This window comes from Phaseolus vulgaris, chromosome 5, assembly GCF_051622355.1.
Source record: "Phaseolus vulgaris cultivar YP4 chromosome 5, ASM5162235v1, whole genome shotgun sequence".
Taxonomy (NCBI): Eukaryota; Viridiplantae; Streptophyta; class Magnoliopsida; order Fabales; family Fabaceae; genus Phaseolus; species Phaseolus vulgaris.
Window position 1 is genome coordinate 38,920,354 of NC_143502.1, and position 15,838 is coordinate 38,936,191.

The 15,838-nt window shown below is 27.4% G+C and overlaps 1 protein-coding gene across 1 annotated transcript; it reads right to left on the reverse strand.

Moving 5' to 3' along the window:
• Positions 1–3,729: 3,729 nt before the first annotated feature.
• Positions 3,730–6,463, reverse strand: LOC137834529 (alpha carbonic anhydrase 7). Its single transcript, XM_068642556.2, has 7 exons — positions 6,311–6,463; positions 5,868–6,085; positions 5,640–5,746; positions 5,327–5,432; positions 5,058–5,225; positions 4,669–4,722; positions 3,730–4,060 (listed from the first exon to the last, which is right to left on the reverse strand). The coding sequence occupies exons 1-7, from the start codon at positions 6,387–6,389 to the stop codon at positions 3,977–3,979; spliced, it is 816 nt and encodes a 271-aa protein (XP_068498657.1). The 5' UTR covers positions 6,390–6,463; the 3' UTR covers positions 3,730–3,976.
• Positions 6,464–15,838: the final 9,375 nt, after the last annotated feature.

Sequence of the window (15,838 nt, forward strand, 5' to 3'; positions counted from 1 at the left end):
ATGGTCTGAAATTGACCTATTTAGGACGAACTGTTGACAACGGGGCCAAGCATCGAGCCATTCTTTTGACACAAGAACCCTATCAATTCTGCTCTTCACCATACCATTTGGTTTATACCACGTAAACTTCATGCCAACCAACGGGATATCTACTAATTCTACAATAAACTCATTAAAACCTTTTATTTCTCTAGAATAATCTGTCTCCGAGATCATACTCTTCCTCTCCTCTTGCCTTCTGATTGAGTTAAAATCTCCAACAACACACCAAGCCTTCGAAAGTTGATTCGACCTGTACCCATTAGTCTCTTCCCAAACCTCTTTCCTCTCCCGTAAAGAACCAGAGCAATAAACATTTACTATTGTTACAAGTACCCCATTACCAACCTTCCAAGAACCCTCAATAATAGAGAAATTCCTTCTATTAACATAGTTAGACATCTGAAATAACTTATTATTCCAAATTGTCAGGACCCCACCAACACTATTGTTTGCTTTATTTACAACCCAATCAACTTCATTACTTCCTCAAAGAAGACAAACCTTCTCCCTACTGAACTCAGTACATTTTGTCTCTTATAAACACACCATATCCGCCTGCTCCTTACTTACCAGATTGCTTAAATATCTTTTTTTCAAAGTTCCTCCTAACCCTCTAACATTCAGACTAATTATTTTCATTGACAAAACTTACTGGACTTCTTCCTTGGCTTCCTCCCCTTACTAACTTTCCGAACAGTCAAGGCATGTAAACTATTGATAAATGCATCTTCTTGTCCGGAGTGAGAAAACCCTGCTTCTTTACCAACACTCCATACACTGGACGCCACTTTTTTGTCATTCTTTTCCCAGTAAATTCTATTACAATTTTCAATTGCACTATCAGTCGTGCAAAAAGCATCTTTACTCACATTGGTTTGCTGAACTAAAAACACTGTCTGATCAACCCTTACATCCACCAAATTAGGATCATCAAATTGAAGAACTGCAACGTCGGACTTAACTTCTTCTATACCCATTTCCTTCCCAGAAGTTAGGGCCAAGGAGCGATTGACTTCGTTTACCTCCAATACCCTGACCTGCTCGGGCTCCACCCTAGTCGCCCCTACCGAAGGGAAACCACCCTCGCATTCACCCTCGGACACCATAACCTCCAACCGCCGATCCCCACTCCCACCGCCGCAAGCCACTCTCTGTCTGACGACGTCACTTGGAGTGCCCACCACCTTCGTCTCAGCCAAGCCTCCGCCTCCTGTTACCCCCTGTAGACCTACAGGTACGTTATTTGCAAATTCCCACATACCTGAGTGCTCCTGCTCATGAACTGGGCTAGACCCACAAGAGACTCCTAACCGGTCCAAGCTTCCTACTTGGCCTAAGAAACCACCAGCAAAAAGCAACTCTTGCCATTTAAGAAGAATTGTCCGAACCTCATAGGTTGTTATTGACTTAAATTAACATCCCTTACTGAATTTGAGGATTTCCCGTTTACACAAACTAAGAAGAGATTTACGCAGAAAGTCGTAACCGATTATACCTAAATAGTAATAAAAATATTTATAAAATTAATCAATTATGTAAAATTATAATTTATTATGTTAATAAATAAATATGTTAATAAATAAAATATTTTTAAAATATTTCAAATTTATTTTAAGTCTAATTTATATTTTTTTAAAATAATTTTACATTACATTATTTTTAAATACATATTAAATAATTATTATTTTCAATCAAATTAGTTAAAATATTTATACTTATTTTTTTTCATTTTACCGTCAAATGACTAATTTTATATTTATTTATTTATCTTCTTTAATTTTTCATTAATTCAAACGAAACGTTAGTATTAAATAGAGTGACTAGTAAAAATAACTTTGAGAGATCGGAGTATGATAATTAGTAATAGGAAATTTTTCCTTTCATATACATTATTAAGAATACATATATTTTACAACTATTTTTATAATAAAATATTATATCATATTAAAATAATAATTTTTGTAGATGTTAAATGAATAAAATGATATAAAATAATAATTTTATTAGATGTTAAAGGAATAAAAATGGTGTGAATCTATTGGTACCCTTATTAATATGATAGGTATTTTATTTAAGAAGGAGAAGAGTAAATTATTTTTTGTGGAACCTTGCAATAAGTCTAGAAAGATAGATGACAAATTTTGCCTCCACCTCCACACTAGAATGACAAATTTTCCCTCGACCTTTACACATTTTATATAGAAAAGTTTATTTTAATTTTTCTTAAATTTTTTAAGTAATTCTATATGTAATATAATTTTAATTTTTTAAACAAGTTAAGTTGTACTTCTGCATCTTCATATTTTACTTCTAGTTACAATACTTTCATTATTTTTCAGTCACAACGTTTGAGAGAATAATTCCAATATTTAAACGTGTGAATGTGTGTGAGAGAATTGATGAGAATATTTGTTTTATTTAACGTTCGTACAAAAATAATATTTTGTGTACATTGGCGAAGCACGTAAGATGAGACCAGAGCATTTTTTTTATTTTGACACTTTTCAAAGAGAAATTGCATTTAATGATAATCAATGTTTTATATAAAATTTTATTTACATTAATTTTTTTATAAATAATTGAATTAAGTATTATTAATATTTATTTTATTTTATTGTGTAACGAAGTTTCTTATTAAAAGTTAATTTTATTATTTTTTTCAAGATTAAAGAGAGAGAAAATTTCAATCAGCAACTTCTGGCCGTCACCGATGGTTTGTTCACTATTGGATCGGACTGAAATTTTTTTTAAACAGGTTTATAATTTGTGTGACTTTAATCTGACCGTTCAGATCTTGTAGAAGTTGCTTGAGCAGAGAGAATTTCATCTCACACTGCAACAGCGTTCTGAGTGTTTCGACGGAAATTATCGGATTGCTGCTGCTGTTTCGTCTACTGTTGGATCGGGTTGAAATTTTTTCAGCAGGTTCATACCTCGTGGTTCTTCAGTTGGACCATTTGGATTGTTCAAAAGTCACGGAACAGTGACATATAAGCCGCGTACGGTAACTGCAGTTTGTGAAATTTTCAGGTTTCTTGTTCTTTGTTTCATATATGTTGTATTGCTATTTGGCTGGTTATCAAGCACAATTTGTGCTGTGATTTTAGACTCTCTTGTATCCATAACTTTGATCATAGTGGAGTTTGATTGACTGACTTGTGCCGGTAGTTTTTACTTCTTTACTTCTTACATTGAGAAAGTTTCGATTTCCACCTTAAAATTTTTGTGTCTTCCTAAAGTGTGTTTTGTGTTGTTGCCATTATTTGTTATTACTTCTCAATGATTCTTGCAAGTTGGAGAAATTATTACCCGCTACTTAATTTTTTTTTTTGGAGATATTATTGTTATTGTGTTAAATTTTCCCCTGATGCACCACGTATCTGTTAGGTACATGGTGAGCAGGGTGAGAAGGTGCAGCTGTATAAGAAGGGACAAGTATGAGTAAAATGGAGGTGTGTGAAGGGGTTTGCGTAAAAGCCAAATGCCTAAAGCTTTGCACGTGTTCGGATGTAGCAGTCTCATGAACAACGCTGCTATTACAGGTAGGGAGGTAATTGTTGATAATATATATTTATGTGTATATATATATATTAAAATTAATAAATTAATTATGTATATGTATAATCTTATTTTTCATCCATCATCCATGAGACCCATAGAAAATACGCGGTAAGTAATTCTCAAACATACAGAAATAATGTAATTATTAGCATCCACAGAAAATTATTAAATTATTTATTCAATTCGTCTTTCATAAAATAAATCTACCAAACAATATGCAATTTTTTTTATAACAAGTACGTAGCACAGATTATTATAACAGTCCATCCCTGTAAAAGAAAAACAAAATAAAGGGATTAACAAATGACTTGTTCCATGTGGAAACTCATTCACACTCCGACCAATTATTAAACACAGGAAAATGTCCAGAATTTCAATGTTTAATATATTTTTGCGCGTAAAGTTGCAGCAAGCGGTTGTTTATTAGTTGCAGTGGCCTTGCGTTGGTTTCTGATTCCTGCAAAAGGTTAAAATGCAAGAAATAATAGCATGCTTAAGTTGACGTTGTCAAAAATTCAAGCAAATAACAAAGTAATTTTTTTTAACAATGAGAAAAACCAGATATCTTAATGATCTAAACAAATAAAGGTGATGCAGTCATTTTAGTCTACGCATTTTTACCTATATTATTCCTAAATATTAAATACAAGTAACAAAAAGAAACATGGGGTGTCGTATTTTGAACATTATATATTCAAGAGCATAAGTTTTCTATTTATAAAAGGAAAAGTAGGTAAAGAATTGAAATTTAAAATAATTAAGAGTCGATAATCAAACTGAGATATCATGATTATTGATTTTGATAAGAGTCTACCTAATATTCACCTACTGCTTATATCACTGCAAGAATAACCAGGTTTGTGTTCTTCTATCACCATGCTATTTCCTTTATGGACCTAATTAATTAAGCAAATATTCTCTTAGTGGAGTCTCTTTTAATAACTATTCTTCACCTTAATTATGAACCTAGAAGCTTACAGAGAGGGTCTCATGTTCATATGATGCAAGGTTTTACTTTTGTGTCCCATTGTTTCGTGAGATAATTGAACTTCATTATTAACTTACATCATCAACAGCAGCTCGGAGCAATCTAACCTGTTCCTTTGAAACGGATCGTATCTGATAAATTGAACAAGGTTCAAACACATTAAGACATGTTATCACAATATTTGAAAGGAGAAGTTAAAGAACTGCCACTATCGTTAATTAAACAATACTTCAAAATTTAAATTGATACATCGCAATTAAAAATACATCAAGAGTTACCAAAATATCTATACCAAACCCAAAGATTTGTATAAAAGTCCCAACAACACCTAAAAATCTCATAATATAAACTTATACTATGTTCAAAGACCTGAAAAAAAGCTGAACCACGAGAAGGACCTTGCAGCAAACATATGCATGATAAACATACTAAGATAACTAAAATTCTAGATAGTTAGCACATGTACCTCTCTAACGATGGTCCAAGAAACATTCTCAGTGCAAGGAGGAATAGTCAGCGAGCCCATATACCTGTAATACTGCTTGTAGAAAATTTTGATTTGCCTAGGGTCAACTACACCCACCATTCTTTCTGCTTCCGTGCTATTAGAAATGACCTTTATATGACTGGTTAACTAAAAAAGCAAGGGTTCATGTCTTACTTCAACTTTTTATTATATATTAGTCTTTACAGACTTAGTCATATTCATGCACAAGACACAGAAATTTAATTTACCGATGACAAGAAAGAATCTGGTGTTCTTCCAATCTTGTACAGTATTCCTATCACAGTTGTTTGTCCAGATGGAGTTTCGTGCACTATGTGTAACTCTAGATCAAACCTGCAGTGCAATTCTATCTTTCAGTATTTTTTACACGTATAAGTACAGGTAAATATTCCAGGTAAAAATATACAACAAAGGCACAAAGCAACCACAGTGCACAAACCATGTATTTTTTTTATGAAATATGCAAAGATTTATATGAAATTTTGAGCGATATTACCATAATTTAATTCTCTATAAATTCAAAAGAAGTATATGTATTACCTTTTGCCATCTATGGTGTGTTCAGAGGGGGAATGCCAGTGACATTGGTTGAGCACGTACTTAGTTTCATTAATTTGAAGATGACCTGCACCAGCAACCCATTCTAGCTGCATTTACAAACCAGAATAATTGGATCAAAGTTAATTTATTGTTAGGTATACCATACTTTGTACTCTATACTTGGTGATTTCACTATAGATTTGGTAATTCATTTTTATATTTATTCACCATGATATCGTGGCCCCTGTTCCTAATACTGGCATTAGAAGGTTGGTAGTTCATCTGAAGCCTCCCTAGCTGGGATACTATTTCAACCCTCTCATTCAATAGATCAATTGGTGACTGCATGGATCCATTGTTGCACAACCTCCATTCAGGGTGTATGTCTCCCCAATGAGACGGTCCATTCTCGCTCTCTTCCTCGTAACTAAACTCACTCTCATCATCTGCACTTGCAATAAAACAGAATTTATATGCCAGCCATGTAAACTATATAAGCAAAGAAAAACTCAGGGCTAACAAATACGTGTTAGGTACTGGATTAAATGAAAATACGTATTAGTAATGACGCATAATTTTGAAAGCACAAATAACATGTATATAATGATTTAAACTTTCTGATAAGCATGCATGCAAACCAAAACAAAGCGAACAAGCAAAACGATCCTAACCAACTTCTCGAGACATCACTGATAAAGACAGGAATAACAGTGAGCAGCAAATCAAAACCATGGTAGCAAGCTTCTCCATTTTGGTTGTGGTATTTAGGGTTAACTTATGGAGGGTGGTGGAGTAGTGCTGCTATTTTTCACACCTATATTTATAAGTGTTCATGGGTAGGTTAGCCAGATATGAAACTGAGAATAAGAGGTAGGCCAATGCTTTGAAATTGGAAAAGCTATCAATAAGTTATTTGACCACATTGACAAGTCACAAGACCTTTTGTTTTTGGTGGCACGTGTCATAAGAGTAAGTTTTCCCCGTTTCACCAACCACCATATATACAGAGATTAATATTTACATATTCTGAAGTGAATAATATAAAAACACGTTTTTTATTTAATGAATACTTTACATGCTTTTATGTTATAGATTTAATTAATCATTTATTTTATAATTTAATTCATTAAAATCTCCATAAATTTAATTAATCGATTCACGTAAGTTCAAATTCTGGAGGAACGTGTCTTATGATTAAAAATTAAAATCTTCATAATTTTTTTTTATAAAAACTATGACGTGCCAGATCACATATTAGGGTCTGCATGGGGATTATACCAAAGAATATGCATAAATTAAGTTTTTGCCCAAAACTTCTAAAATTTAGACCAATAAAAATATGTTCTAAAAAAAATTGATTTCATTATTTTTTATTTCACTTCATGCTCATCAATTTGTATTGTACTTTGTTCCGTTTCTGATTTTTCAGAGACGGTGTCATGCATTGCTATCTCCACTTACGCCAGGACCGGCTTATCATTCTCATTTTACATCTAAATTAAAATAGTTCCAGAATACATTATTTAACGTAGTATTACACTGTCTAATATAAAAAAATAAGATAATATAAGTAAAATTAGTTGATCTTAAATCGTCTTTCTATGAATCCAGTTAAAACAGTGAATAAATTTAACTATAAATAATAAAAATTAACAATAACAATGAAAAATATTACTCATCTTATACGTTTACTCGTGAAATTTTATAAATTTTTTTTAATTAAGCAAACAAGAGATTATTTAAAATAATTTAACTAAACAAGAATTTCAATTAAATCATCAACAAAATAATTTCAATAATAAGAATTAGATCTCAAAAAGACTAGGCTGCTTAGCACATTATATTAAAGAACAAAACTTTAATTGTCCATAACATCAAAATTTATTACAAAATAACAAAAGAATCAACTTTAAAAAATTTAGTCTTATGCAAAACGAAAAAAATTATAAAAAAAAAGAAAACTAAGAAAAACACTAATGATTTGTTCTATGAAGATATGCGAACGTGGAGCTTCCCCTTTCACTTTGAAGCTTGTTTCTATTTATAAGTTTCTTTTCTTGAATTTGAATTCAGATTCAATCTCCCCTGAATTGTTTCCTTTCTTTGTCAATTCTAGGACCAACTCCATATCCTCTTTATTATTAAAAACACAGAAGAAAAAAAATATTTGTTCATTGTTCTTCATCATCAAACACACTACAAAAAAAATTATTAAAAAAAATTAATTTTATAGACAAAAATTAATTAATTATTATATTGACTAAATTAGATATTATTTTAAATACTAAAAAAAATTATTGATATCTAAATTAATTTTTATTATTAATAAATAATTTTTAAATTGATATTTAAATATAGAAACTAATTATATTTTATTTATAAAATTAGTTTTTATTTCATAAATATTTTTTTTCAGTAGTATTATACATCCCTATATGTTCTAAGTTATATTTGGTCACTAACTTATCGTGCAAAAGTATCCACACAACGCATGTTGTTGAAGGTATAACATTTGTCCTTTTTCATATTGCTCAGTATGAAACTTTGGTGAATACCCACTTGGGAACAACATATTCTTCTCTTCACAATGAAGCTTCAACATCATCAAATTGCATTTTATCACTTCCATACTCATCTCAAAACTTCTATTTTGGTTTATTCACCTCAACTTCCAAGTCCCAATCTTTTTTCAAACATAGCATCTACCACCTCTTGAATTACAAAGTCAAACCTCTGACGTTTGATATTCAATATGTTTGAAATGAAAATATTCTTAATCCGTCCAAACCTCTGGAAAATCTTCCACATATTCCTTTCATTCTGATGGTGAGGGAAGTTAGAGAAAAAGAAATAACCTCCAAGATGTTCTTCTCTGTATCTGTGAGTTACCCAACACAATATTTGTTAAGCTTCCAAATTATGCAGAATGGGACGTAAAATTGGAGAAAAGTGATTTGAGTGTTTGGTTTCAGAAATGTTGGAAAGAGTTTGTGAAGTATCACTAAAACCAAATTTTAGAAACTAAAATTATTAATTGTAATAATAACTAAATTAGAGATTAATTTAAAAATTATTTTTTTTAAAATTAATTTCTATTATTGTTAAATAGTTTATAAATTGGTATCTAATTAACAAACAAAGTTTTTCTACCAAATTTAGAATCTAAATAATTGGTAGTTAAAACATTGATTGCTAATTAGATATCAATTTAGAAATTATTTAACAATAATAGAAACTAATTTAGAAACAAATTTTTTTTTCAGTTTCTAAAATGGTCTCTAATTTAATTACTATTGCAACTAATTATTTTAGTTTATAAAAATTGATTTCTATTTGATGATTTTATTGTAGTTATCACTGTCTAGTTCATGGACATCCTTTGGTTTTTAGATATAATGGAACATCGCATTTCCATGAGTTGCATTCTCTAACCCATTCATAAATCTAAATATTCCACTAACTAGTTTACAAATTACAAATTGAAATCCAAACCAAAACCTAGTTCTGAAATCCAAATTATTATATAATTAATATTTTATTAATGTTTTTAATAATAATAACAATATTAATAATAGTAATAATAATTAATAATAATAATTAATAATAATAATTAATATAATCCTAATAATATGAAGCTCGGACACTCCTTTGAAATGGCGTGTCGTATTGGATACCGACGCTCGTATGACACCTGTAGGACACGTATCCGTGAAGTGTCTAATTCAAAAAGTATTTATTAGATTTCTGACAATTCTAATACGATTCTAACACAATTTTAAAAAGGAAAAATACATTAATTTTCTAAAAATTCAAACTTTATTGTGTAAATTGTTATTATGATTATAAAAATAAGAAACAAATATTTGTGAACCAGTCATGAAAGAAATCTTTCTGCTCCAAAAAATAATCTGGAACATACTTGTGTACATAAATCTTTATTGTCAATTTATATAATTCATAATTATATAATATATAAATTCGTGTCCTCATGTCCTACATTTTAGAGATTTTACGTATCTTTGTGTCCGTATCGTATCAGTGTCCATGTTAGTGTCTATATTAATAACTATAAAAATAATCATAATTATAATAATAACTATAATGATCTAGAGATGACAACAAATAAGTTTATATGACAAGAGAGTTCATTATGATTATAAGTTTTAGTTTTATTTATGAAATTAATGAGTTTAATTTCTAATAATATGGATTATTAATAAAAGTAATATAATATAAATGTAATTAATATGAAAAAATAACTGACAATTATTCCTACTTAAATAATCTATAGCCAAGATGGATTAAGAAAATATAAAAAAAAAATTTGAAATTTTTTTGAAAAAAATGACTTAATTTAAGTACCAAATGGGTCACACGTGTGCTTTAAATACTAAATTCTAGTAATCACACCATTAATTTATTAAGATGTCGATAAATATACCAAATTCACAATAGTCGTAAAATATATATTTATGTTCAAGTATCAACAGTCAAAAGAAAAAAGAAAAAGAATACTCTAGCTTAAAAGAAAATATTTGTGTTTCGTTGGTATTAAAATAACATATAACATTAAAAATAAATATTACTGCGTACAAATTGTTGAATACATGACATATAAAATGTGGTGTTATGAATTACAGCTAAGTAGTCCGAGTTGTATTTTACTAAATCTTCCCATATGTAATTAATAGAAAATTCATTTAGTTTATATTCAAATTATATAGAAAATTCATTTAGTTTATATTCAAGTTATATAGAAAATTGATTTAGTTTATAACCTACTAGATTGTTTAAGGCTTAATTCTTGCGTACGTTTTATAATCAACTGCTTGACAATTCCTATCAAATAATCAACTTTATAGATTAAAGATTTAAATATGATTAATTATAATTAATTATTCTTAGTATTAAATTCAATTTTGTTTAGATTTCAAAAACTTTTTCAGTATCAATCAAATATCAATTCAACGTGTGTAAAAGGTAGTCAGTCTCATACAATATTAAGTATAATAAAGAACATCTAAGGGATGAGGGTTAAAACATGTGTAATTTTTTTGACTTTTTTTTATAAAACAACGTATCGATTCTTCATAAAATAATAAAAAAAAATGTAGAGCATTTGGTTCAAAACTTTTGCTTAAACAAACCTTTAATATTATAATAAAAATCACATATTCGCACCAAAAGTAATTAAGATTATTACATATAAAAGATCATTCTGCAATAAGAAAATTACATATGAGCATTTACTACACAAAAATATCTTACAAGAGAATATTTAATATTATAAAATGTTTTTACATTTGTATTTCCGTAAGGGAGCTTTTGCACTCCAAAAGAAATGTTTTGCCTGACTTTATTAGCTTGATTGGCCATCTTAATTAGTGAACTGCTTAAATTCTAGCTTAAATGATCATTTTATTTAATTCAAACGAATATTTGTCTAACTTAAGTGAACTGTTTAATAACATTTTATTAAATATTTTGCTTAATTAAAAATATTCATTGTGTTATTGAAAATTCATCCATCTTGCCAGAAAAAAATGTTTTTTCTAAAAATCATTTGAAAATTCTCATTATTCTAAAAATTGACAAGTCATTTAATACATGAATTCTATGTTCAAAGTCAGCATCAATTTTTTGTTTGGGGAACAATCACAGTCAAGTTTATGACAATCAGAGGTTAAAAAAGGACTTCTCCTATTTTCAAATGATGAACTCATGTGCAGGACTCCCTGGTTAATTTACGTCTATATTTGACACCAACAATAAGAGATGTCGTGAAGAAACTCATTAGTTTCACACTTTTGTTATTTAAGTATAATTAAAAACTTTATCTATTTACTCCTATTTTTTAACAATTATTATATATTTAATTATAATTATTATAAATTGTTATTATATTATACTTATTAGTATAATTATTAATAATATAAACATTATTAATATTATTCATATATTTAACCTTCATCCATATTATAAATTTCATTAATATTATTATTATTCAAATTAATAACATTATTAATTATTATAATAATATTATTCTATTATTATTATTAATAGTATTAATATTATAAATACTAATATTATTATTATTATTATTAATATTAATAAAAAATATTAATATCATTAATATTGTTATTATTACTAATATTATTAATACTATTTATAGTATTAATATTATTAATATTATTATTACTAACATTATAATGTTAATAATATGCTTACATACTCATTCTAGTTCGTAGAAAATATCCATCAACCATAGTTTATAGATAATACTCAATAACTTTTGTCCGTAGGTAATATCACCAATATCAGTGTGTAGATATTACTTATCAATTGGGGTCCGTAGATAATATCCACCAACTTGAGTCTGTAGATAATACTCACTTTTTTTCATTATTTCTTTTATCTTTTCTTATTATTTATGATTATTATTTATTATTACTATTTATGAATATTATAAATATTATAAATATTAGTTATGATTATTATTTATATTATAATAATATTTTTAGTATTATGTATGTAATTATTATGATTAATATTATTTATATGATTAAAACTATTAAGATTATTTATATTCTTAATATTATTAATAAAAATATTTATATTATTAATAATATTGAATTTACTTATGAATATAGATTCGTGTGTAAAATTTGTTGATAATATAAAATTTATTTACGGATAGAGATTTGTGGGTCTGAATTTAGTTACGGATTCAGATCCGTAAGTAATATTTTGTAGATAGTTTTAGATTTACCTATGGATTCTGATCCGTGGATAATATTCATAGGTAATGTTGAATTTACTTACGAATTCAAAATCGTGGGTAAAAATTCATATTTTTTTTCTATAGTGAATATTATGTAATTATTGATATTTTTCCTTGTTTGGAATCTCTCTTTAGTTAATGGGAGACCCTAAACCAATGAATCTTGGTAATTGATCTTATTCAATGATAGTTATTCCAAAGTCTTGAAATTATATATCTATCGAAGACTATGAAGTTCAACCTTGAAAGTTGGAGATAGTATTTTCAAGATATCTTGAAAATGCGACAAACATTATGTACTTGTATAGGCAAAATGGGTCTAGATAGTACCTAATATTGACTATAACTCATGATGTTGGTGTCGGTCACTCGATCTTTCTCCTTTGTATCCCAGGTCTTCAGTTCTTCCGCTCCTTCAGACTTCAACACTTCCACTCCTTAGCTCTCGGTCGAGAGTAAAAATGCACAAGGTTCTCCGACAATCAAGTAAGTACTTTGTATTGAGAGTGTATGATGTAAAACTGATAAAAAGTACCTTACTGTTTCGTACAAGGCTTATTTATAGTGTTTGGTAATGAGCTATTTGATTGATGGGTCATACCTGACACATATCTTTAATAAATCAATGTTAGCTGATTTCTCGAAATGTTACCCGAATTTGTAAGAAGGTATATCTAGAACATATATTCAGTAAATCAATGTTTGTTGATTTCTCGGAGTGTGGCCCGAATTTATAGAATGTTTCCTTACTTGTGATTTATTGTTAATTTGTTCTTTAATGTCGTTGATCTCCCGGTCGGTCAATCGATGTCGAGAGACATGGCTTACTTGGACCCAACCAATACACATTAATTATTCATTATCGTTTTATGAGGAAGCCTTTTTCTCCTTCCCTATAGATAAAGGGAACTTGTGAGGAAGAAAAATGCAAGCAAGTGAGTCAATGAGAGTGTTGTTATCCACCGTGGTATGAGATTAGAAATCTTAGTGAGAGACTAGAGAAATATTGTATTTCATCCTTGTTGGATGAGATTAAGTGTTATCCTCAGAATGAGAAACAAATATTGTAATTCTACTTTCATAATAGAGAAATTGTCTGGTCGAGGTCCTTTAGATTTTTATTTCTCAAGTTGAGAAGGTTTTTCTACATTAAAAATTCTTGATTCATTATTCTATTTTGTTCTATTTTCTTTTGTATACTTATTCCTTCTACAAGTACTATTTTGTATCTACATACTCACCTTTCCTAACTTTAGTGTGCTTTTCTTGTATCCAAATATAAAAGTAATAATCTTTCGAACTAATATAAAGAAAAGAAAGTTTGATGAACCAAGTATAAATAAATATTAATCACTTTCTTCTTATTTAGTGATATTACTTTTCAAATTCAGTCCAATTAATTGAGATGCCATTTTCAATTATTTTAATTTATTCTTCTTAGTACTAGCTAGGTTGAGAGTGATAGTTCTTACATGTAAGAGTAAAAGTTAACAAAAGTTAACATATAATTATAATTTTATTATATAAAGGGAAATTATATATATATATATATATATATATATATATATATCCAATGACTTAGATAAAATTTAATAAATTACATGGAAACATCATATATATTTAAATATAGTAATTGGCAATATAATAAATAAGAAAAATAATTAAAATTTAAGAATAATTTTAATTCATACGCTTTCAGGTAACAGTAAAGTGTAAAAAATGAATGTAGAGGAAGAATATTTTATTTTTATAGAGTTGAGAAAATGAACGTAGAAGAAAAAATAAGGGAATATCAAGTTATTAACTTATGAATTGAGAAAGAATACAATTTCAAAAAGTTTTTGCTACCTTAAAACGTGAAATATATTATAATAAGTATGTAAGATTCATCGGTTTGGCACAACTTTTTCACCCTTTTTTTTTTCTTGTTTTCATATTCTTGTTTGTCATTATGATTATCGTTGTTTTTTTCGTCTTTTTCTATCTCTTTTTCTTCAAACTTCTCTCTACGTTTTTTTTAATATTTTTCAATAAGAGATTTAACCACTTAGAAAATAATATAATATAGAAAAATTATGTTTGATTATAATTAAATTTAGAGTAAGATATTTTTATTCTAAAATCTTCGTGTTCTTGTCTTTAGCCTTTTTTTTGCGAGTGGTTTAATGTCTTCACTTATCCAATCAGTCCAATCAATTGATAAATAATATTTTCTCAATTAATTAATCCTTTAATTTGAGTTTTAATTGTTTTGGTTATTTTCATTGGATTCTAAAAGTTTTGGTGTAATTACTAGTCTCTTTTAGCTATTGCTTAGATCACAAGCAACTTTCAATAAAGAAAGCTATTTTAAATTATGAGTGCATTAGATTAGTATGATTGTTGTTATATATAAGGATTGAAATTGTACTTGTATATGTTTGAATTGAATCAGTGAATATTATATTTTTATTTGTTTTTTAATTTTGGATTTGAAATGGTCAAGTTGTATTGGTTATCATAAACAAGTTGTGAATAAATAGGTAGATGTAGTAGAAATTATGTTAAAAAGTATGAAAATATATTTTTTTAAGTAATTTAATAATATCACCAAGTTATGATTTTGATTTTTTTAAGTGTTAAATAGTTATATTTTGTTTTAATGAATCTCTAAAATAATATATAATTTAGTTAATATAATAATTAATTATTTATAATTTTTAGATTTTTTTATTTAATAATTTTTTATCAGTAAATTATTATAGCTGATTTTTTCCATTCTGGTGAAATATTTTCACAGAAAAAAGAGGACAAAGTAAATATCTATTTTTTTCTTAAATGAAAAACTTTTAGTCATACTAAAATTATTTTTCTATTTAAAAAAAATAGATTATTCAAGTGATAACTAATTCATCCAAATTATATATATATATATATATATATATATATATATATATAAAATCAGTATTATCTACGAATTTTTATTTGCGAACTTTAATCCGTTCAGCATTATCTACGGATATTACCTATGAGTAACGGTAAATTGAGTATTACATACAAACTATTATCCATGAATCTCTATTACTTACCTACTCTTTCCTACAGATCTCTATTACCTACCAACTATTATCATAATAATTATATAAATAATATTAAAAATATTATTATAATATAATTAATTATAAAATCATAAATAATAATAATAAAAATTAATAATCATAAATAATAAGTATAACATATTATTAATATTATAAAATTAATAATATTAATATAATAGTATAATTAGTATTATATTAATAACATGAATAATATTAATAATAATAATAATAAAATTAGTAATATTAATAGTATTAATGATATTAATAATATATTTAAATTAATAATATTAGTAATAATAACATGAATAATATAAATACTATTAAAAAATTAATATTAATTA

Bases quoted from the DNA above. Each gene is read 5' to 3' on its own strand.
- LOC137834529 (XM_068642556.2), bottom strand. From the start codon at position 6,389: ATGGAGAAGCTTGCTACCATGGTTTTGATTTGCTGCTCACTGTTATTC. The intron at 5,747-5,867 runs GTGAATAAATAT...TTGTAAATGCAG, and splicing joins ACAGGGGCCACGATATCATG to CTAGAATGGGTTGCTGGTGC. The intron at 5,226-5,326 runs GTAAATTAAATT...TTGCTTTTTTAG, and splicing joins CAGATTCTTTCTTGTCATCG to TTAACCAGTCATATAAAGGT.